General features: G+C 45.4%; 1 protein-coding gene across 2 annotated transcripts in view; it reads right to left on the minus strand.

The window, feature by feature from the left end:
* The window catches only part of Galm (galactose mutarotase), a 57,753-nt gene that overhangs the window by 20,871 nt on the left and 13,353 nt on the right, over nucleotides 1–23,529 (minus strand). For both annotated transcript variants that reach the window (XM_021149882.3, XM_085832581.1), the window contains exons 3-4: nucleotides 18,511–18,717; nucleotides 13,286–13,367 (exon numbers count right to left, since the gene is read on the minus strand). In XM_021149882.3, coding sequence (XP_021005541.1) covers nucleotides 13,286–13,367; nucleotides 18,511–18,717 — 289 coding nt within the window. The remainder of the gene's footprint in view (nucleotides 1–13,285; nucleotides 13,368–18,510; nucleotides 18,718–23,529) is intronic.

Genomic DNA, 23,529 nt, shown 5'->3' on the forward strand with positions numbered 1-23,529 from the left:
CTGTAAACTAAGCCAGCCTCTGCTGCAATGATTCATCCTCTTTGGAATAAAGGACTCTGAGGAGCTCTGCCCACCCTTGTCAGACCTGTAGGAGGGGAAGGCACGAGTGTTAAATCAGAACTCTGTGGGTAGTGATCAGAGCTCTAGCAAATAGCTTCCATCATGACAAATTCACATGATGTGAGCCTGCAGTTCTCACAGGAAGCACACGGAGCCTGGCCGAGTGCTTTCCTCCGCGCTGTCTTCCTGCCAAGTTTCCAGCAGGCTGGCTTATGTTCGCCAGTCTTGTAGCAGTGGGTGATGTGTTTCTGGCAGGGAACACAGGGAGCCTTGGGAGGTATTTTGGAGGCTCACAAAGCTGTTCTTGGATCATTCTGTGGAAAGGTCCTCAGAAATGTGCCCCCTTGGGAAGCACCACTGCCATCAGGAAAGGTCCCTGGGTCCTCCATGACCTTTTCCGCATGCTGTTTAGACCTGGCCTAGAACAAGCAGCTTTACTGCCACTGCTTGCTTGCTTTGTTTGTTTGTTTGTTTGTGCGTGTGTATGTGTGTGATATACATTGAGTATATGAGTGTAGACATATGCATGCCACAGTGAGCATGTGGAATTCAAGAGTCAGGTCTCTCCTTCCACCATGTGGACTCCGGGGCTTGAACTCAGGCTATCAGGCTTGGTGACAAATGCCTTCACCCATCTTGCTAGGATTTTTCCTATCTATCTATCCATCTATCTATCTATCTATCTATCTATCTATCTATCTATCTATCTATCTACCTATCATCTATCATCTCCCTATCTAGATACAGGCTATTGCTATTATGCATCCAGAGCTGCCCTGAATTTGCTATGTATCAAACTTTCAGTAACCCTCCTGCCTCAGCTTCCAGAGTGCTGGGGTTACAGATGTGTACCACCCTTTAGCTCCTTGGGTACTTTCTCTAGCTCCTCCATTGGGGGCCCTGTGATCCATCCAATAGCTGGCTGTGAGCATCCACTTCTGTGTTTGCTAGACCCCGGCATAGTCTCACAAGAGACAGCTATATCTGGCTCCTTTCAGCAAAATCTTGCTAGTGTATGCAAAGGTGTCAGCGTTTGGTGATTTTTGTGTGTGATTATGGGATGGATCCCCGGATATGGCAGTCTCTAGATGGTCCATCCTTTTGTCACAGCTCCAAACTTTGTCTCTGTAACTCCTTCCATGGGTGTTTTGTTCCCAATTCTAAGAAGGGGCAAAGTGTCCATACTTTGGTCTTCATTAGCCAGGAGGTGGTGGCGCATGCCTTTAATCCCAGCACTCAGGAGGCAGAGGCAGGTGAATTTCTGAGTTCGAGGCCAGCCTGGTCTACAAAGTGAGTTCCAGGACAGCCAGGGCTATACAGAGAAACCCTGTCTCAAAAAAACAAAAACAAAAACAAAAAGGCAAAATAACTTGGGCTGGAGAGATGGCTCAGTCATTAAAGGTTAGGCTCACAACCAAAAATATTATATTTATTTTTAAAAAACATTTATCTATTTACTATGTATATAGTGTTCTGCCTACATGAATTTCTGCACACCAGAAGAGGGCACCAGATCTCATTATAGATGGCTGCAAGCTATCATGTGGTTCCTGGAAATTGAACTCAGGACCTCTGGAGGAGCGACCAGTGTTCTTAACTGCTGAGCCATCTCTCCAGTCCTATTATACTTATTTTAACATTTTCTTCTGTGTGTGCCTTTGTGTGTATAGGAGTCCATGCGAATGAATGCACACATGTCACTGTGTGTGTGTGTGTGTGTGTGTGTGTGTGTGTGTGTGTGTGTGTAGCCTACATGAGGAGGTCAGAGGTCAACTGTGGGAGCTATTTTCTTCTTTTACCACATGAAGCCCAGGGACTTAACTCAGGCCCTCGAGCTGGGGGCAGGTGACTTTTGCCTGTCCAGCATCTCACCAGCCCTGGGTTAGTTTCTCTAGCTTTAAACCAGAGACATTAAACCCTTCTTGGTTTGACAGCTATCCTGACAGATGTCTGGAGAACATCTCCGGTGGTAGAGGGACAGAGAGAGAGGGATGTGGACTGGTAAGAAACTCTACATGGCACCAAACCTTACCAAAACCATGCACAGGAGACAAAGCGACACTGGAGAAGGTTGGGAAGGACAGACAAGGAGAAAATATGAGTTTTGAAGGGTGAGAGAGGGTTTAGGAGGCAAAGCCGGTAGTTACTGTCCCCATAAGGTGGGGGTGGGAGTTCAGAGACTGGTGAGGTGTGAACAAGGCATGGCAGAGCAGCCTGGAAAATCGCGTAGTGTCTGGGCTGGGTAACAATGGGAAAGTGTGTGTGTGTGTGTGTGTGTGTGTGTGTAGCCCTGGCTAATCTCAAACTTCCTATGTAGCCAAGAGTGAGCAAGCATTTATGACTACCCTGCCTGCATCTCCTGAGTGCTGGGACTAGAAGTGTGTACCAGTACAGCAGAGTGCAGTGCAGTGCAGTGCAGTGCAGTTCTGGGGAGCAAACGCTGAGCTTTCACACATGCTAGGCAAGTAACCCACATGCCCAGACCCTACAAAAATATTTAAAGGATTGAAATAAGATTTGCATTTCAGGGGCTGGTGAGATGGCTCAGTGGGTAAGAGCACCCGACTGCTCTTCCGAAGGTCCAAAGTTCAAATCCCAGCAACCACATGGTGGCTCACAACCATCCGTAATGAGATCTGGTGCCCTCTTCTGGAGTGTCTGAAGACAGCTACAGTGTACTTATATATAATAAAAATAAATAAATCTTAAAAAAAAAAAAGATTTGCATTTCAGATGCATTTAGGAACCTGATAGAGAATAAATCTTTAAGGTTTTATTTTCACTGTCCATTCATTTATTGATCAAAATTTATGTTCCCACAGTGTGAGTTAGGCCCTGATTAGAGAGAAAGAGAGAAAGAGAGAGAGAGAGAAGTCACCTAAGCCAGCAGAGTCCTGATGGACAGAGTCCTATAACCAATGTGGAAGACTAAAAAGACTTGAGGAATATCAGAGGCTAAAGCTCAGCAGGACTTGATGACTAAGGATGGAGAGGTCCTGTGGAGGCAGGAGAAGTGGTCGGGGAATGGCTGAAATAAGCACCCAGGCCCTCAGGCATTATTTTAGGATTAGATGAAGTCTGGAGGAATTGTCTGTGAGAACTCCAGAAAGACTAAGCCATGGGCCAGCACGACTGTCAGTCCTCACTGGCAACATCTTGGAAACAAGAGGCAATCTCGGGTTTTTTTTTTCTTCTTCTTCTTTCTTCTCTCTGGGGAAAGACAGATCTACTCTAGAGAAGTAATTAAATCATGGACAGACTGTAGGTTGAATGGAAAGAGGTTGAAATAAAATAGAAACATCTAGCTAATAGCTGGGCAGGAGGACAGAGGCAGGACTTTTATGATTCCTGGGCAAGAAATGAAGGAGAGGGAGGAGAAAGGAGTCCACCATGAGAGGGGTATAGGATGGACCATGCCATGACGGAGCAGGAAGGTGAAACAGCTGAAATGTGGGCACAGAGGGAAAGTGGTCCCATGGAAGAGCTGCCCGAAAGGAAACGTGGCAGCAGAGATAAGATATAGATTTAGGGGCTGGTGAGATGGCTCAGTGGGTAAGAGCACCCGACTGCTCTTCCAAAGGTCCAGAGTTCAACTCCCAGCAACCACATGGTGGCTCACAACCATCCGCAACGAGATCTGGCACCCTCTTCTGGAGTGTCTGAAGACAGTTACAGTGTACTTACATATAATAAATAAATAAATCTTTAAAAAAAAAAAAGATATAGATTTAGGAAGCGTTAACTCAGGGATACTGGAAGGGAATGTGTGCTAGCCATGAGAGGTTTGGAAGAGCCCAGCCATCGAGCTAGTTAAGGCACATTAAATAAAGGTTGCATGTGCGTGTCTTTCATTTGTGAATCCAGAGCTCTTGGGTGGGTACAGAGCCTCAAACACACCAACCGGGAACATAGAGCGGACCTTAACAATTTACGGCTACACGTCGAGCTGGGCTTCCCTGAACAGCCTTGTTGTAAGCCTTTCAAAGCTACCAGAACTCTAATTTGGGCAAATTAGGGCTGCTTTCACATAATTTTAGAATGAGCTTTCCAAAACTCATTGTAGCAAGGACAGCAGGTGAAGGCAGACAGGGTACAGGACAGAGCAGACTGGGTAAAATTTTTTAAAACTAAGAAGTATATTTTCTTTTTTCTTTTCTTTTCTTTTTTCTTTCCTTCTTCCTTTCCTTTCCTTTCCTTTTTTTTTTCCCCCTTTTGGTTTTTTGAGACAGGGTTTCTCTGTATAGCCCTGGCTGTCCTGGAACTCACTCTATAGACCTCAAACTCAGAAATCCACCTGCCTCTGCCTCTACTTTGTGAGTGCTGGGATTAAAGGCGTGCGCCACCACTGCCTGGCTATTCTGAACATTGTTAATATTATCTGTCCTGTATTGTAAATGACCTCTAGGAGTTTCATTTCATGGGTAACATCTGACTACAGTCCACAAAGCAAACACACACCTTGGATGCTCTGATGAAAGCAGACTCTTAACGTCCTACCAAAGAGTCAATGTTTCATGAGCAGCAAGGAGTTGGAGTTTGTTTGTTTTAAGAAGCCTAAAACAATTGCTCTGGGGAAACATCAAGGCTAACTGCCAACATGCAATCGATTGCTGGCCTGTACTGTGGGTCGAAAAGAGTTCTCAGCCTCACAGACGCCTTCTGCAAGGGCAGCTAGCCAAGGTGCAAGAAAGAGGCTGCCACAACCAACGGCTGAGAGTTCAGAAGGACCAAACGTCATCCCGTGGAATAGTTTTGACAGCTAGGCAATGGGCTTTATTAAAAAATATTTGTCTTATTTAATGTGTGTTCTTTCCTTCTTTCTTTTCTTGCTGTCTTTTGGTCCCCTGGGGTCTATGTTGCCTAAGCTGATCTTGAACTCTTGAGTTCAAGTGATTCTCCTGTCTCAGCCTCCCAAGTGCAGGGATTAAAGATGTGTGCCACCACCACCTGTCTTGTTTTTTCTTTTTTCTATGTTTTAAAAAAAGATTTATTTATTATTATATCTAAGTACACTGTAGCTGTCTTCAGATGCACCAGAAGAGGGCGTCAGATCTCATTACGGATGGTCGTGAGCCACCATGTGGTTCCTGGGATTGAACTCAGGACCTTCGGAAGAGCAGTTGGTGCTCTTAACCACTGAGCCATCTCTCCAGCCCCCTGTCTTGGTTTTTATTTATTTATTTTTCAAGTGGAGAGCAAGGATGCCAGAATCTTGTAGCCGAACAAAAAGGCATAAGAGATATTGCCTGTCTGGGTTATAAAACTCTAGCTGGTAACAATCTTCTATGGAGAAAACAAGGGTGACTTTAAATCATCCTGTTGGGCCCCACTGAAGGCTGTGTGTGTCCCTACTGTTACAGAGACTTGGGAAGAAGAAGAGCCTCTCCGTGTAGGAGACAGGACAAAGGAGAAGATGGAGAAGCCAGACCCCATAGGCTGTTGTCTTCTATGCTTTATTGGACAAAAAGGGCTGAAGTCATTTTTATGTGCCCTACAATTGACAAAAGGAGTAAAATAGGGGCCCTGAGAGTGCCTGGGGTAAAGATTTACGTGGGTGCTTAGGGTGTACAGGGAGTCACCCCATCCTGTCACACTTGCCTCCGTGCCTGTACATTGCAGTATCCCATTCTATGCAACAGCTGCCCAGTGAGTAGGTAGGAAGCAAACACAGAACAGGATTTGACTCCTCCCCAAACACACAATGGGAAAGACAGTAGCCCAGTGTGATGGTTTGTATATTCTTGGACCAGGGAGTGGCACCATTTGGAGGTGTGGCCTTATTGGAATAGGAGTGACCTGGTTGGAGTAGGTGTGTCACTATGTGTTTGGGCTTTGGATGAAGACATAGACTCTCAGCTCCTCCTGCACCATGCCTGTCTGGATGCTGCCATGCTCCCACCTTGATGGTAATGGACTGAACCTCTGAATCTGTAAGCCAGCCCCAATTAAATGTTGTTTTGTATAAGACTTGCCCTGGTCATGGTGTTTGTTCACAGCAGTAAAACCCTAACTAAGACACCCAGCCACCGTGTTACTATTACTGTTACAGTCAAATAAAAAGCGCTACTGTCTCAGCACACAAGTTGTCCTATCATCTGAAAAATTGTTTACCATGTCTACCCAGGATGAAAGCACCCGAAAAGTTTAGTTCTGCATCAGCATCTTCCTTCAAGACAGTTTAGATTGCAGATTAGATAAAGAGTTGGAACATAAATTTAAGTATAAACAACTAGCCACAAAAAGGAAAGGACTGTGGTGGGGAACTGTCTTGCATGTTAGACAGGACCCCGCAGAATCCATTGAGAGTTGGTTGGCCTGAGGTTGGGCCATTGAAACCATAGACATTATAATCAGAGGCTGCAGAGATGGCTCTGAGAGATGGCTGCCCTTCCAGATGACCCAAAGTCAGTTCCCAGCATAATAGCAGGTAGCTCACAACCATCTGTGATTCTGAGAGTGCATGTGCACTTGTGTGCGTGTGCATGCATGCACATACACACATGCACACACACACACACAAATAATAATTAAAAATTTTAACAACAAAAGCCAGGTGGTGGTGGCACACACCTTTATTCTAGCACTTGGTAGGCAGAGGCAGATGACTCTCTTGAGTTTGAGGATAGCCTGATCTACATAGTGAGTTTCAGGACAGCCAGGGCTACACAGAGAAACCTTGTCTGGAAAAAATGAAAATGAAACATAAAATATTGGCTTAGCATCCCTCAAACCCCAGCCCACTACTGGTCCTTCTGCGGGGGGGGGGGGCACTTTTTCAGAAACGGCTTGATTATCCGCTAAAGAGTTCTTGATGCTGGATTTATCTCCCTACAGTGATGGAGGTAGAGGTCGTCCTATCTCTCCACTACAAGTGAAACTAGCAATGGGCCTAGAAAGAGAGATTTGAAAAATAAACATTCAAGCAGGGATTTAAGGTAGAAATTGGAAGATCTGGAGGAAAAACAACAACAACAACAAACAGTGTAAAAGATATTCATAACCAAGGACCTGGGAGGCAGAGACAGGCGGATCTCTGAATTAAAGTCCAGCCTGGTCTACAGAGCAAGTTCCAGGATGGCCAGGGCTACACAGAGACATCCCTATCTCCAACAACCAAAACTAAAACCAAAACCAAAGCCACAAAGATCCCCCCCAAAACAAAACAAACTAAACAAACAAACAAACAAAAAAAAAACAGCAGCAGCAGCAGCAACGAGAAAACATTACATTGTCTAGCTACTGCACATTGACTGCCAGACCTGGAAGTTCGAAGCTAGACTCCCGTACATCTGTGAGTTCTTCAGAGTGAATCCAGGGCTTGAAGTTGCACTGAGCTCAGAGCAAATCTGACGTGGGCCCTGCTAACTTCTCTGGGGCACACAGCACCTGGTACAGTCTTGGTGCTTCTAAAACACAGCACTTCTCTAAGGCTGGTCCAGTTCACCCGAGGCTGCTTATCTTCATCTAATCTGCCTCCCTTCTCTACCTAACGTACGTGTATGGGACATGTGTATGCCACCCCGACACTGTCCATATTCATAGACAACTGTTTTGCCCTTTCTACTAGCTGGCTAACTAATACTGGCCCTCCCAGCACAGGGGATGTGGAGCGTTTCTGGATGATGGAATGGCGGGCGGGCCCTCTGGGCTGGTTTCAGAATGAAGTCATCTGCTATGGAGCTATGTTTATGTTAAGAGTCATGGAGACCAAAGAGATGACTTAGCCGTTAAAAGCACTTACTACTCTTGCAGAGGACCTAGGTTCAGTTGCTAGCATCCACATGGTAGCTCACAATCTAATGCCCTCTTCTGACCTCCTCAGGCATCAGGCACACACATGCTGCACAAACTTAGATACAGGCAAATTCTGGTATACATAAAATAAACGACTCTACAGAGGTTAGAGGAAGTCCTGGGCTACTCTGTAGGAGCTCCTCTGTTCTTTACAGGAACTAACTGGGACAGGCAGATGGATTCTTCCACTCCTGAGATACAAGCCAGAGTAGTTAGCACCTGCTTTTGAAGAAGCTTCCAAAAGCATCATACAGCAGCCTGTGTCTGAGGGTTATGGGGAACAGAGGTAACATTTACCGATGAACAGATGGGTAGATGGGAGACAGCCATGACTCGTGAGCTCTGCTGGCGTCCTAACGGATCTGAAGACTAGTGGATCAGGGGGTTGAACGCTTGCGTCCTCACAGAGCCACAGAAAGGAAGGGCTACAAGTGGCTTTCCAGACCCTTTCCTCAGGTCCTGTCATGAGCTTACAGTAACTGTCTCACTGGTACACAGAAAACCGAGAGGCACTGGGTCAGTCTGCCATCCTAACTCTTTAGAAGTACCGCCTGCCAAGCCTGACAGCCTGAGTTCCATCCCCCAGGATTCGGATGGTGGAAAGACAACCTGAAAGTTATCCTCTGACCCCTACACTCCACTCCCCCACCAGGGCACCCACTACCCAATCACACCCCACATCTGAGCACAAAATAAATAAATAAAACATAATAAAAAAATTAAAGCTAAGTGTTCTTTGTTTTGAAATTGGAGATTTCTTATTTCTGTGGGGATTAAAATATTTTTTCTTGGTTTGGGGATGGAGCTCGTAGGTCTATGCTTGCCCTGCTTGCATGAGGTATTTGGGTTCAAGTCCCAGAATAAACACACACACACACACACACTCTTTCTTATATGAAAAGATGGTGATTATAAATAATAGCTAAGTAGTTTCTTGTTTTGAAAATGTAATGTATTTATCTCTCTTCATTATTATTCAAACCAGGCTTTTAAAAAGTTCTCATGAAGATACAGTTGGTTCTTACATCTTTATTTGTTTTTGCTTTTGTTTTTTCTTTTTTCGAGACAGGGCTTCTCTGTATAGCCCTGGCTGTCCTGGAACTCACTTTGTAGACCAGGCTGGCCTCGAACTCAGAAATCCTCCTGCCTCTGCCTCCCGAGTGCTGGGATTAAAGGCGTGCGCCACCATACCCGGCTCCATCTTTAAATATCAGAATTGGTATTTGTGAATTCAACCTCATATAAAGCTAAACAATTTAGGAAAAAAATATTAGATTTGTACTGGGTGTGTACAGACTTCTCTTTTAATCATTCCTAAATAGCGCAGTTCAATAGCTATTTACACAGTGTAAGGTGGTGGACCATGAGAGGAAGCCTGGGAAGGTCGACCTAAGGCTAGAAGCCCCAGAGACCCTGAAGGGACAGTAGGAGCTTCGCTTGCTCCTGGCACCAGACCCCTGTCATATAGCTGCAACTGCCCACAGAGAGAGATCTGTGGCCATCAGTCACTTAGGGGCAATGCCCCAAGCCCTTCCACAGTAGATGAGACATCCCTAACATCTCAGACTAAGACAATAGAAAAGGAGATATGACCACAGCTGCGTACGCCCAAAACAGAGTTCTCTATGTTAATGAGGTACCTAGAGGCCTGGAGGGCTTAGCCAATAAGCTTCCCTTCCCAAACGTTCCTCCCTGAAAAATGTATTAATCTCAGGCCCACCCTGAGAAAGGGGGTACGGTTTTACGCATCCATTTTGTGCCATGACAATAAACTGTTTAGAACCAAGGACTGACTCTTTTCATCAAGATCCACTGTGGGGAGCCATGAAGAAGGCCTTCGCTTACAGAACTGCAGCCTAATCTCCCTGAGAAGGGTTCTCTGTGCTTTCAGCCATAACCGCCTCCAAGCCTGCTGCTTTCCCACACCCAGAGAGGTGCCTGGTCTCTTCCCTACAACCCAACACCTACCCTTGCTGCACCGTGGGATAAGCACAGTCAAACTCCCCGAAATTCTGCCTTCCCATGCAGCCATTCCCTGTGGTGGAACAGATGCAAGCCCACAACCCTACAACACAGCATCTGTAATATGCTAGGCATATTCTGTGTAATCTAGAGATAATGTAAATAAGTAGAAAGGGAGGCTGGGCATGGTGATACACGCCTGTAGTCCCAGCAGTCAGGACGCTGATACCAGAGGATTGAGAATTCAAGGCCACTGTGGGCTAAATAGTCAGTTCCATCCCAGCCTGTGACAGTCTATCTCAAACCAAACAAACAAATGAAAACAAGTTCTAAGGAAAGATATAGGTAGGATGTTAGCCAACACTGCCATTTTATACAAGGGACGTAAGCAGATGAGAATTGTGGTCTCCATACAGAGTCCTGGAATGGAGCCCCATGGCAGGGACAACCGCTTAAAAGTCACATTCTCTGTTTTTTTTTTTTTTTTTTTTAAAGAGATTTGCTCTTATAATGTATTTGTGCATGTGTGAACTCATACATGTGCATGCACACATGAAGCTCCCTTCAAGGAGGCCAGAAGATGCTGATAGATTCTCTGAGCTGGAGTTACAGGCAGTGGTGAGCTTTCTGGTGTGGAAGTGGGAATCAAACTCAGACAGAGTAAGACCAGGATAGCAAGGACGACAAAGAAAAAACCCTGCCTCAAAAACACAAAACCCAAACCAAGACAAACAGATCAAAACAACAAAAAACTCAAGACAGGAAGAGTGAACACTCTTGGTGGCAAAGCTGTGCTTTATGGGCAGTCTTTATGCAAAACATGAACAAAGAAAAACTTGGATACTTTATATAGGTATCCAAATTTTCTTAAAATATTTTTACCATATTATAAATTATGCATGTGTGTTCGGGGTTAGTGCACATGAGTGTGGGTGCCAGTGGAGGCTGGAGGCCAGAGACTTCAGATTCTCCAGGGCTGGTGTTTCTGCTGTGATTCTCTGTGAGCTGCCCAGTGTGGGTGCTGAGAACTGAACTGCAGTCCTCTGGAATAACAGTGTGCGCTTTTAACTGCTGAGCCATTCTCTAGCCCTCCCACACTCCCCACTTCACCCCTGCTGAGCCATCTCTCTAGCTCTCCCACACTCCCCACTTCACCCCTGCTGAGCCATCTCTCTAGCCCTCCCACACTCCCCACTTCACCCCTGCTGAGCCATCTCTCTAGCTCTCCCACACTCCCCACTTCACCCCTGCTGAGCCATCTTTCTAGTCCTCCCTCACTGCCCACGTCACCCTACTCCACTTTGTTTTGAGACATTGTCCTGAAGCAGCCAAGCTTACCTTAAGCTGCCTATTCTCTGCCTATTTGCAAAAGAGGAAATGGGAATCTGTACATCGCTCACACACAGAAGGCCTCTTTGCCTGGTTAACAGGAAAGTGAGAACTGGACATGGTGGTGCAACCCCCATTTGGGAAGCCAAGGCAGTTCCTACACAATTCCAGGCCAGTCGAGGTTACACAAAGAGACAAACAGAACAAAGGGAAGACTAGGGCAGTCTCCTGCCCCCAGAATCGGAAACTCTTAGCTCCCACTCGGCAGGTTTTCAATGTTAGTACAAGGTGCAGAATCTTACACCCCACCCTCACCCCCACCCCCGTGGCATTTGCGGTGCAGAGTTGAGGCAGAGGAGACCTTTATGCATTCCATTACACTCCAAGGGAGGCTCCACCGTGCTCCGCCCCTCCCGATCATGACACATTTCAGGCGCCAGGTGTGCACTTATGTGATTTTCATTAGATTAAAACCCAACAGGATGCATAAGGTGACTCACGAATGTGCACAGATAAATACATCTGCTTCATAGGAGCATTTATAAGCTACTTAGCTTACCTTCTCCCTTATCAGCCACAAACAGAAGCCACTGCTCTAGGGTTGTAGTGCAGTAATTCTGCACCCAGGACGAGATGGGCCAGCTTATGCCTGCTCAGCTATTGAGCCACATAAATATCGGGAGAAGACACATTAGTGGGATAGAAATAAAAGCCTTTAAATCTAGCTTAGCAACCAGGATAATATTCAAAGCTGAGATGCCAAAAAATTTTAGCCCATTTATTTAAACTTCTCAAAATTATTCCATTTAAACATTTTTTACATTTATTTATTTATACTGGTTTTGAGACAGGATTTCTCTGGGTAGCTTTGACTATCCTGGAACTTGGCTCTGTAGACCAGGCTGTCCTTGAACTCACAGAAGCCTCTGCCTCCTGTGCTGGGATTAAAGGTGTGCTCCACTGCTACCACTGGCTGCCTATTACTTTTTAAACTTGGGGACTATTTCACTCAATTTGAGAGAAGAACAACAGGGTAGGCAAGCTGTAAATCTTGGCAGTTGCCAGGGAGAAGAGGATGAGAGGTCTGGAGAGATGGCTCAGTGGTTAAGAGCACTGACTCTTCTTCCAGAGGATCCAGGTTCAAATCCTAGCCCCCACATGGCAGGTCACAACTGTCTGTAACTCCAGCTCTAGGGGATCAGACACCCTAACACAGACATGCATACAGCCAAAACACAGATACACATAGAATACGAATAAATAAATAAATCATTTTTTAAAAGTAAGAAGAGGATAAGAAAAAGCCACGCCTTTCATAATAGTGGAACTTGTTGGGCAAGATTAGGAGATATTGTTGGAGGCAGTGTGTCACTGGGGGTAGGCTTTGAGGTTCCAAAAGCCCACACTGCCCCCTCTCTTTCCTCTCCCTCTTCCTCCCTATCTCTGCCCCCCTCCCTCCCCTCCCTCCTTCCCTCTCTCCTTCCTTCCTTCCTTCCTTTCTTCCTCCCCGCTCCCTGCCGTGCTCCAAGTGGATGAGATGTAAACTCTCACTATGACTGCAGCACCATGGCTGTCTGCTGCTACTCGGTCCATCATGGTGGTCATGGGCTCACTCTCTGAAACCATAAGCAATTCCCAATTCAATGTTTTCTTTGATAGGTTGCCTTGGTCATGGTATCTTCTCATGGCAATAGGACAGTAACTAAGACACTTATCATGCCCAATACCCCTGCAAAGACTTTAAATTTGCAAGAGTAAACACAAACCCACTGTTAGAGAACACACACACACACACACACACACACTCTTTCCTAGTGTAAGACCCACTATCCAGTAAAGTGAAGCCATTTCTCATATGATTTTTTTCACTTTGAATTTTTGAATTTACAGCAATGAGGGTAAAAACGAATGCATCTGTATTACACCTTTCATCAACCCCCCCTTACCGTTAGCTTCTTGTATAAACGCGGTACAAATAGTGAACTGAGAAGACTGACATTAGCATGCTAGTTAACTAAACTACCACTTTTACTAGGACTTCACCTAGCTACGGCGAACATGGGAACAGAGCACACAGTAACAACCTTTCTGAAGCTGAGAACCAAGGTTCTGCACAGCCTAAAAGTTAAAGCCCACTGACCTGTTGGAATCAGAGTCTCATCCACGGGCAAATACGCATCTGCTGCAATGGTGACTTCGTGGTCATATATATTTGGGGAGCCCTGGGTAGGAAAAGAGAAAAAGAAGATGGACTACTTGGGTCTTTTTGGGGGGAGAGGTGACGATTGAGAAAGGGTCTCTCTAAGTAGTCCTGATGTCCTGGAACTCACTCTGCAGACCAGGCTGGCCTCAAACTAACAAAGAGCCACCCGGCCCTGCCTTCTGAGTGCTGGGATTAAAAATGTGTACCACAGCCGGGCAGTGGTTGCACACGCCTTTAATCCCAGCATTTGGGAGGCAGAGGCAGGAGGATTTCTGAGTTCGAGGCCAACCTGTTCTACAGAGTGAGTTCCAGGACAGCCAAGGCTACACAGAGAAACCCTGTCTCGAAAAAACAAACAAACAAACAAACAAACAACCCCCAAAAAATGTATACCACGCCCAGCTACTGGGTTTTATTTTACATATTCACTTTATATCTTCTGCAAAAATGTCTTCAAGCATTGACAGCTGACCAATGGCTATGATTAATAAGATCACTTAAGGGTAGGTAGAGAGAACCTCTATATAGCTATTGACAAGTTTGGAAGAAACTGTCAAATGTAACTGTAGAGTGATAGAGGTGGCTGAGTGGGTAAAGGAACTTGTTGCCAAGCCTGTCCTGAGGACCCACAAGGTAGAAGGAGAGAATAGACTCCAGTAAGCTGTCCTCAGACCTCCATACGTGGTCCTCAGCAAGCATATGTGTATCTATATGTACATGTAAATAAATACAATTTTCAACACAAAAAAGTGACCTTAGCATGTGACTCTCTCACATACAAGATAAAAAGAAGTGGGGAGGGTACACAAGTCTTGCATAGCCAGGGACAGCTTCAGGTTCAGAGAAAGACATCTGTCACTCTTCCCTGGCCTAGCTCCTATCCACAGGACGACATACTCCCTGTCATGCAACAGGGAGTCAGAACTGCAGTCCCTGCTTCTGGGAGTTTATTCTTTGGGGCGGAACCAACTGGTCTAGGAAGCCTGGGTCAGTGGTTAGAAGGCCCAGGGTTGACTCATTTCTGGCTCTTGATGGGTGTTGTCCCTAGGGAAATCACAAAGTCTCTGGAAACTTACTTGTTTTGGGAGACACTTTTCCCGGGGCCCTTCTGAGGTACAGGTTATTAAGGTGATATTGCTGTTTGTAAATTGGGAAATCCTTTTATAATATGCAAACATACGAGCAATTTTATTTTTCAGTATCTTAGGGCCACACAGTGGAAAATGGGGAAGAGAAGGCAAGTGTGGGCTTCCGCCTTTATGATTGCTCAGAAATCAGGGAAACCAAGGGTTTTGCCCTAGAGAGGGTCATCTGCAACGTCTGGAAACAGCGCTGCTTGCTGTCTTCTAAACTGGAAGAGACCAAGGAGACTGCCAAACATCCTACCTGCACAGAACTCCCGCTACCACCAAGAATCATCACCCCAAAAAATGTTAGCACCAATTCTGAGAAACCCTTAGCGAAGTTCAGCAGATCCCGAAAGACAAAGGCTGTAAAGATCAAATGAGTCACTCTGAGAAGAGAGGCCAGAGTTCAGAGACTCGGGAGACTGTGTCTAACGCAGCAGAAATGGGTTTCATTATAAGGCTGGAAGCCGCTGAGTTAGCGTGGGCGGCTGGGTATGAAGCCTTAGAGGCACTAGATCAGGAGCAACAGTCTTTCCATAGAGCAGAGAGTCCCAAAACACAGAGCCAAGCTCACTGCCTCTTCCACCACCTCTGAACACGAGTCTGGAGAGACGCAGCCCTGCTAACCTCACTCAGCGAGGGAAGCCGGGTGGAGACGCCCACTCTCTGGACTCCCAGCCCGGCCCCCAGCCCAGCCTGTGTCCAGCTCTTTACTCTCTTCTTCCAGGAGCACGCCTCTCGGCTGCCACTCCATCAAAAGAGATAAAATCCCTACTTACAACCAGAGCACAGTTTTGGTTTCTATGGCTACGGACTGATTTCTTCCGTTCACAGGAATGGCACCCCTCAGTGGGTATTCTTCGGTGGCTTCCTCCTACTTCACGACGCAATGCTCTTGAGTGTGCCCAAGTTCACCAGATCAGTGGCTTGGTCCTATAGCACTGCCTGACTTTACACACCTCTCCCGCGGATGAACATGTGCCTTATCCCCACTTGCTTTCACGACAGGGGCAAAGCTACTACAGAATTTCTTTGACTGGCTTTTTCTTTCTTTCGTTAAGCACGAATGCAGGAAGAAAACCAACATAAAAACCACACAGCAGGCCGGGCATGGTAGCGCACGCCTTTAATCCCAGCACTCCGGAGGCAGAGGCAGGTGGATTTCTGAGTTCGAGTCCAGCCTGGTCTACAGAGTGAGTTCCAGGACAGCCAGGGCTACACAGAGAAACCCTGTCTCAAAAAACCAACAAAACAAAACAAAACAAAACAAAACAAAACAAAACAAAACCACACAGCAAATAGATGGATGTGTCCGAGATGAAGGCAAGGAGAGACAATTGTATCGGGAGCCTGTTCTCTGAACAGCCCAGACAGTTCCTCACTGAAGAGAAGGAAACATATTTCTGTATCTTCTGGTGTGGAAAATGCAGTGGTCTAGACTGGTGGAAGATTACTGTCAGAGTCACTTCCTTCCCAGGCTGATGAAAACTTGTCACGAAACACTGGTTCCCACACAGACCTTGAAACCGATCGCTGAATTCGGTGTTCCTTTTTTCCTGGTAATTTCCTTTGACTGTTGCTTGTTGTCATTATACCATTTGCACGCTTAGTCCATTATGACTAGCGTGGTCCTTAAAGACCTTTGGATATAGCGATATGACTACTGCCTAATTCATCTCCTAACAACGCTCGCAGGAGGTAACAGACAAGAGATTTCTACCCGAGAGACACAGCAACTCCTCTCCATCATCTCCCTTTCTCCCGGAAGGAACTAGACTTGCTGACCAATGTAGGCTAGTTAATATACTCAGAGAAGAGGAGCCCTCGCAGTTGGGTTAGGTAGAGTATGGGCCACCCTTTTGGCTGATGAGCGGAGCAAATCCTGTGGGGATGCTGCTGGACAATGTTCTGTTGTTCTTAGGAAAGGAATAGTACAGATACGCAAGGGAAGAAGTCCTGTTTTATCTGTGGAGATGTGTATACAAGGATGAGACTTCTGGGGCTACGCAGCCATTCTGTGACTACAAGAGAACAAGTCTGAGAACAAAAAGCCTAACCAGCAAGGAAGGGGTGGTGCTCTAGATGAGAATGGCCCACATAGACACAGAGACTTGAACGCTTGGGTCCGAGTTCGGAGAACTGTTTGGGAAGGATTAGGAGCTGCAGCCTCGTGGGAGGAGGTGTTACTACAGGAGGTGGGCTTTGAGGTTTCCAAAGCCATAACTGTTCCCAGTTGGTTCTTGCCTTCTGCTTTCTGCTGGTGGATCTGGGCCATGTCTACATGGCTGCTGCCATGCTCCCAGTCACGATGGCCATGGACTCGCCTTCTGAAACTGTGCCCTCCCCCCCCAACAGACTCTTTCTTCTACAAGTTGCCTTGGCCATGGTATCTTTCCAGAGTAATAAAAAGTAACTAAGATAAAAGGAAAAAGGAGAAATGGAAGAAACTGGGTCCCTGACGGCAGGCACATCTACGGAGTCACACCAGGACCACGCTGCTTGCTTTCCATCTCAAACCCTCCCTGATGTGTTTTCATGACTCTTTAGGCAGAGTCTCGATAGAAAACATGTTCCCCGAGTTTTGCAGTAGGCATAGGCTGGGACAGAAAGAGAAAAGCAAAAGCCACCTGCAGCCTTCATGACTTTTCCATTCTCTGAGAAACAGGATTTCCCCACCTCCACCTGAGGACCCCAACAGAAATAATAAATAGAAAATTCTACTCATTAAATCTAGAAGATGGGCATGGAGGCTCACGCCTGTAACCCCAACATCTGAGAAACTGAGGCAGGAGGATGGCTGTGAGTCCCAGACCAGCCTGGACTTGCATTTAGAAGACCTGAGCTTTTAGATTACTGAGACATGGTCTCAGTTTCAAAATAGTAGCTAAACTTTGTTGGCAGCACTTTATGAAGTTGTGGGTAAAAATATTGAAACCATCCTAGTAGCAGGACCCTGAACAACATCTATGAAATGAAACCCTCCTGGAAAACAAAAACAAACAAACAAATAAACACAACAACCAAGAACTGGTTGATGAAAATCAAAGATGAAAAAGAGTCGTATTTGTTATTCTGAAATTTGGAGATTCTGTAAAGAACCAGTTACCTGTTATTTTAGGAAACTTCCAGCAGCAAAAACCAATAAAGGGTGAAAATGGAAGCCATTGCCAGCTGGTCATGACCACCAGCTCGCAGGAAATAGTGCCAGTGTGATTGAAGTGATGAGATAAGCTGATTTCTTGAGATGAGGAGGAAGTCATAGAGATAGAATCTGCAGTTTGGCTCCACATCTTATTGAACCATGGGACAGCCTCTTTAACAGGCTAAACAATTAGGAGGTCATGATTCAGCTTGCAGGGGGTTGCGAACGGAGGGAAGAGACTATCAGTGGTTCTACACAACTCTCCGATATCCTTCAGGGTCCTGCTACTAGGATGGTTTCAATATTTTTACCCACAACTTTATAAAGTGCCGCCAACAAAGTTAGCTACTATTTTGAAACTGAGACTGTGTCTCATAATCTAAAAGCCCAGGTCTTCTAAATGCAAGCCCAGTGCTCTTTTCACTGAATCTACCACACAGGACAAGACTGACAACCAGAAGTCCTGGGAGAGGCTGCAGGATGACACAGCCGGCACACACACACTACCTCTGGCATTTTTAGAGGGGCTGAGGCAAACAAGCTCATTTCTAACGTTCAAGGATGGGAGGTGCCAAGATGGGAGAAATTCCAGGGGAAGCAAAAGAACAAGGAGAGCAAATGTCAACAAGATGAAAGGGAAAACACTCCTCACTTGTCAGCATCGTCGCAGGGAGACAGCTGCCTCGCTCCCTTGGCAGGATGACATTTCACTCCCTCGTCCTCTAAGACGAGGGAGTTTTACTGAACATCTATTTAAAGCCAGATACTACGCTGGGCCCTCTTGATCACCAAGAGCATAAGTTCATCTCCAAGATGGGCTGGTCTCTCCAGCCACACCCCTTGGTCATCGTTGTAGCACTCTGGTTACAGTAGGAGAGAATAAGTTCACTTACCTGGCCTGCTAGGTTGAAATAAGAATGGTTGGTCAGATTAACTGGAGTGGTCTGGCTGGCCTGTGCTCTGTAGTTGATTACAAGCTCCCCACCATCCAGGGTATATGTCACCCAGACTTTCAGCTCTCCAGGGTAGCCTTCCTCACCATCTGGACTGACTCGGAAGAACTGGACGCCATCGGTCAACACCTGAGGGGTCCAGAGGACCTAGGAGGAAATGTTTGGAGAGGCTTAGTCCCCGCAGTCCCCGTTGAAATGCCACATTTCAATATTTAAAGAGCAGAGTCTGGAAAGGGAGTTGGTTATAAAGAAATAAAGTCTTCTGAATAGGAGCCCAGAGCTTAACTCATCTAAAACTGTTTCATACACGAAGAGAAGGCTTTTGAGAGAAAACACTTTCTTCTTTATCTTCTTGCATTTCCCATATTTTCTTCTCCTAACTTTAAATTTATGTGTCTATGTTTTCTTTTGTTTTTCCTTTGATTTTTTTCTTTCTTTCTGTTTTTGTTTTTGTTTTTTTGATACAGGGCTTCTCTCTGTAGCCATGGCTGTCCTGGAACTCACTCTTTAGACCAGTCTGGCCTTGAACTCTGAGATCCACCTGTCTATACCTCCAGAATGCTGGGATTAGAGGCGAAAACCACCACCACCTGGCTTTCAGGTGTATTTTAATCCTAGAGTTTCAGTCTGACAAATATAAGATATCAAAACCTACTTATAATATTTAAAGATAACCTTGGGGCTGGGAATGTAGCTCCATAGGTAGAGTGCTTGCCCCGCATGCATAAAGCCCTGTGTTCAATTTCTAGAACCACATAAATCCATGGTAATGCCTGGCTAGAGCCTCAATGCATGGAAGGCCAAGGCAAGAGGATCAGGAGTCCAGGGTATTGCTCAGCAATTCAGGAGTTCAAGACCAGCCTGGGCTCCATGAGATACTATCTTCAAAAACAAAAACGTAACCAACCCCTTTCTATTGGGTACATAGACATTTCATTCCTTACTATTATTATTTTGATGTTAGAACCCAGGGCTTTGTACATGCTAGACAAGTGCTCTCCCACAGAGCTATACTCCAGCCCCTCTGTAAATATTTATTCTAAGTACTCTGAGGTTGGCCATGCTCCCTGGACAGGGGTTAAAGCAAACAGCACACTTATTCCATTTGGAAGAATTCCAAGGCACAAGTCAGGAGTTCTGATTTAGGGACCAGGGTGTCCCTAGCTCAGCATGTGGCTTCGACCACCAACCTTTTCTTAAATTAGAGGTACTGAAAAGATTATACTGAAAGAGTCTTCTTATTCATTCATTCATTCATTCATTCATTCATTTATTTATTTATTTTAGCAAACATGACTCTAAAGCTGTAGGAATTATGGTGAAGTTCTCCAGAAGAGCTTTTGCAAACAGAAACAGAAATCCTGGGTTCACGGTGGAGCCTCTCAGCTTCGCCCATGAGCCCTAAGCTCATGTCTCTAGTAACAGGACATGTAACATTTACCAAATGCCTATCATTAGCCGCACCCAGGTGGCAACCTCACAGGGGCTGCCTTAATTATCAAATGACCAGAGAACTGAAGCTCAGATATAAAAGGGGAGTCTGTTACAAGTGTCATTTTAAAAAGAGAAAAAGAAGCTGGGCTATGTTGGCACGTAACTTTAATCCCAGCACTTGGGAGGCAGAGGCAGGCAGATCCTTGAGTTCCAGATCTGCCTGGTCTACAGTGAGTTCCAGGGCAGCCAGGGTTATACACAAAGAGACCTTGTCTCATCAAAAAAGAAAGAAAGAAAGAAAGAAAGAAAGAAAGAAAGAAAGAAAGAAAGAGAGAGAGAGAGAGAGAGAGAGAGAGAGAGAGAGAAAAAAGAAAGAAAGAAAGAAAGAAAGAAAGAAAGAAAGAAAGAAAGAAAGAAAGAAAGAAAGAAAGAAAGAAAGAAAAAGGAAGAAAATAAAAGAAAAAGAATTCCTCAAATGGATAAACTTCCATCTCAGGTCGCCTGGACAGCAACAGTGGATTTGTGCAGAGCCTGTGCCTGCTCCCTTGTCCTACAAATGTCAGAACAAGTTGGGCAGAATGTCTTCTACGGAGTTGAGACTAACTGGTAAAAGCCTGAATGGAAATGGGAGAACTTCAATTTTCTGAGTGTTCTAGGTTGTTTATCTATTTCACATACATCACCTTAAATATTGAGCACCAGTCATTTCTTATTGCTCCAACTGTTTTTGTTAGCTTAGTATTGAGTTCAGTGTCAGGTTGTCTGCTTCTACCTCCCACACTGCAGGAAAGAGGAGAAGCCTAGAATACTTTATGGTTTACCGAGAGGTGAAGCTAGAACTTGCTTAAAATCAGACACGTTATGTGTGCCAGAGCGAGGGCTCACACACAAGTCTAGCTACCCACCCTGCTCCACATTCTGTCTTCAGTAAACATGTTTAACTTTACATTTAAAATATTTTATTTTAATTTCAAAAGTATGCATATCTGTGTGGGATATACACAGATGCCTGTAGAGTTAAGAATCGGGAATCAGATTTCCCGGGGCAGGAGTTAAAGGTAGCTGCTGTGAGCCACCTTATGTAATGCTGGGGACTGGACTTGGAACAGCAAGTACTTTTGTTTTTTTTAAAGACAGGGTTTCTCATTTTAGCCCTGGCTGTCCTGGAACTCCCTCTGTAGACCAGGCTGGCCTCGAACTCACAGAGAGCTGACTGCCTCTGCCTCCTAAGTGTTTGAATCAAAGGTGTTCATCACTAAACCTGCCAGCTGCACAAGTCCTCTTAACCACTGAACTGCAGCAGCCTAAAGATCCTTTGTCAAAAGGAACAGATGTGGGGGCTGGAGAGATGGCTTAGTGGTTAAGAGCACTGCTCTTCCAGAGGTTCTGAGTTCAATTCCCAGCCACCACCTGGTGGCTCACAAACGATCTGGAATAGGATCTGATGCCCTCTTCTGGTGTGTCTGAAGAGAATGACAGTGTACTCATATAGATTAAAAATAAATAAATAAATCTTTGCCTGGCAGTGGTGGTGCATGTCTTTAATACCAGCACTTGGGAGGTAGAGGATTTCGAGGCAAGCCTGGTCTACAGAGTGAGTTCCAAGACAGCCAGGGTTGCACACAGCCAGGACTGTACAGAGAAATCCTGTCTCTCCCCACCTCCAAACAAAACAAAACAAAACAAAACAAAACAAAACAAAACAAAACAAAGGAGCAGATGTAGGCTCTAGGTTAAAGTTAGACTGGTTTTGAACTATAATCTCTTTATTGCCTCGCCCTCTTTCCTCCTGGCACGCATGACTTCAACTGACCAGACCAGGTCTGGTCTACTCAACTCCCAGAAGGGTCTGCTCTTCAGCAAAGTGCATTTGACAGGATTGGGAGCCTAGCAGGGATGAACAAATCCACTGAGCATGGATGGATGATACCCTAATTAACTGGCAGAAATGATAAACTTTCAAAGCATCCAAAGACAGAAAATCTAGGGGTTGGAGAGTTGGTTCAGTGGTTAAGAACACTTGTTGCTCTTGCAGAGGACCCACGTTTAATTCTCAGCACCCACATCCTGGATACAACCATCTGTAATTCCAGTCCTGGGAAATTACAAGATGCCCTCTTCTAAGCACACAGGGGCACAGATACACATGCAGGCTAAATACTCATGCACATTAAATAATAAAACGAATAAATCTAAAGCAAGAACAAAAAGGAGCCCAGGGGAGCCACAAGCCAGCTTTGTGGGCAGTCGCATAACCGGAGTTCCACTCCTGGAACCCAGGGCAGAATCAGAGAATGGATTTCTAAAAGCTGACCTACGACTTCCACATGTACAGCATAAACAGACACACAGACACATACAGGTGTGCACATGTATGTGTACATGGGAGCACACATAATCATATAGACAGACACACATAAGTAGACATATATATACATGAACACACACCCAGAGATACATACAACACTAATAAATACAAATTTTAAAATATGAAGGAAGCCTGTTTCATGTGTAACCTTAGGGAAAAAAATCAAAAGAAAAGAAAAAAATCATCAAATGGAAAATTTCAAAAATTAAATGCTTGAAATAAAACGTTACTGCCTTGCCACCTACATTTTTGACCTTTACAGAAGGAACACAGTGGAAAGATTTTTTTTTATCATCCTTAGCTAAGTGCAATTCCTACCCACAGAACGAGTCTCCTGACCCAGAGTTTCCAATTTTCCAGAAATTTCATACCTTTAGTCTTTCTTGTACTATTTCTAGTCCTGTCAGGACTCCATTTTCATTTTTTTAAAGTGTTGCTATAATAGAAAAAGCACATTATCTCCAAACTAAATTATTCATTGATTGTTGCAATCCAATAGCGTGAAGCATCACGGTCAATGCTGCTGCTTGTGCCACTGCAGTAAACTTCCTGCCCCAAACTCCAGTGGCTCCACAGAAGCCAAGCCTTCCCCTTCACAGTCATCTCTTGGGCATCCACAGATGGACAGACGCTACCTGCTCTTCAGGAGCTCAGATCCCACCAACCCTGTTGCTCACACTCCCTTCCTACAGCACACTGTTCACATCTGTGCTTCTCTGTTATGTAAGGGGCCATCTGTGGATCCCTAGGAGTCCAAGCCTGTTAGTCTTGCTGGTGCTCGAAGAGACTCACACCACTAAAGGGCACTGCTAAGACTGGAATGTGCTGCCCCAAACTCTCATCTGTTGGAAACTTGATTCTCAAATTCATTGTACGGGTATTTGAGGCAGAGCACCTGACGGGGCAGCTAGGATTAGATGAGGTTGTGATAGTTAGCACAGCCCCCCCCCGCCCCCCCCCCCAGGGTGGTTTTGAAATAAGAGGAAGAAAGACCTGAGCTGGCACAATGATTCTAAGACACCTTCTCCACCTTAGGATAAAGCGAAGTGTACATCTGAAACAAAACCAGAAGCTGGTGTCCTGCCCTTGAACTTTCAGCCTCTAGAAATGGGGGCTAACTTAGACCTTTGTTTTAACAAAAGTCACCTGCTCTGTGT

The sequence above is a fragment of the Mus caroli genome, unplaced genomic scaffold, assembly GCF_978045245.1.
Source record: "Mus caroli unplaced genomic scaffold, Mus_caroli_1 scaffold_18, whole genome shotgun sequence".
Lineage (NCBI taxonomy): Eukaryota > Metazoa > Chordata > Mammalia > Rodentia > Muridae > Mus > Mus caroli.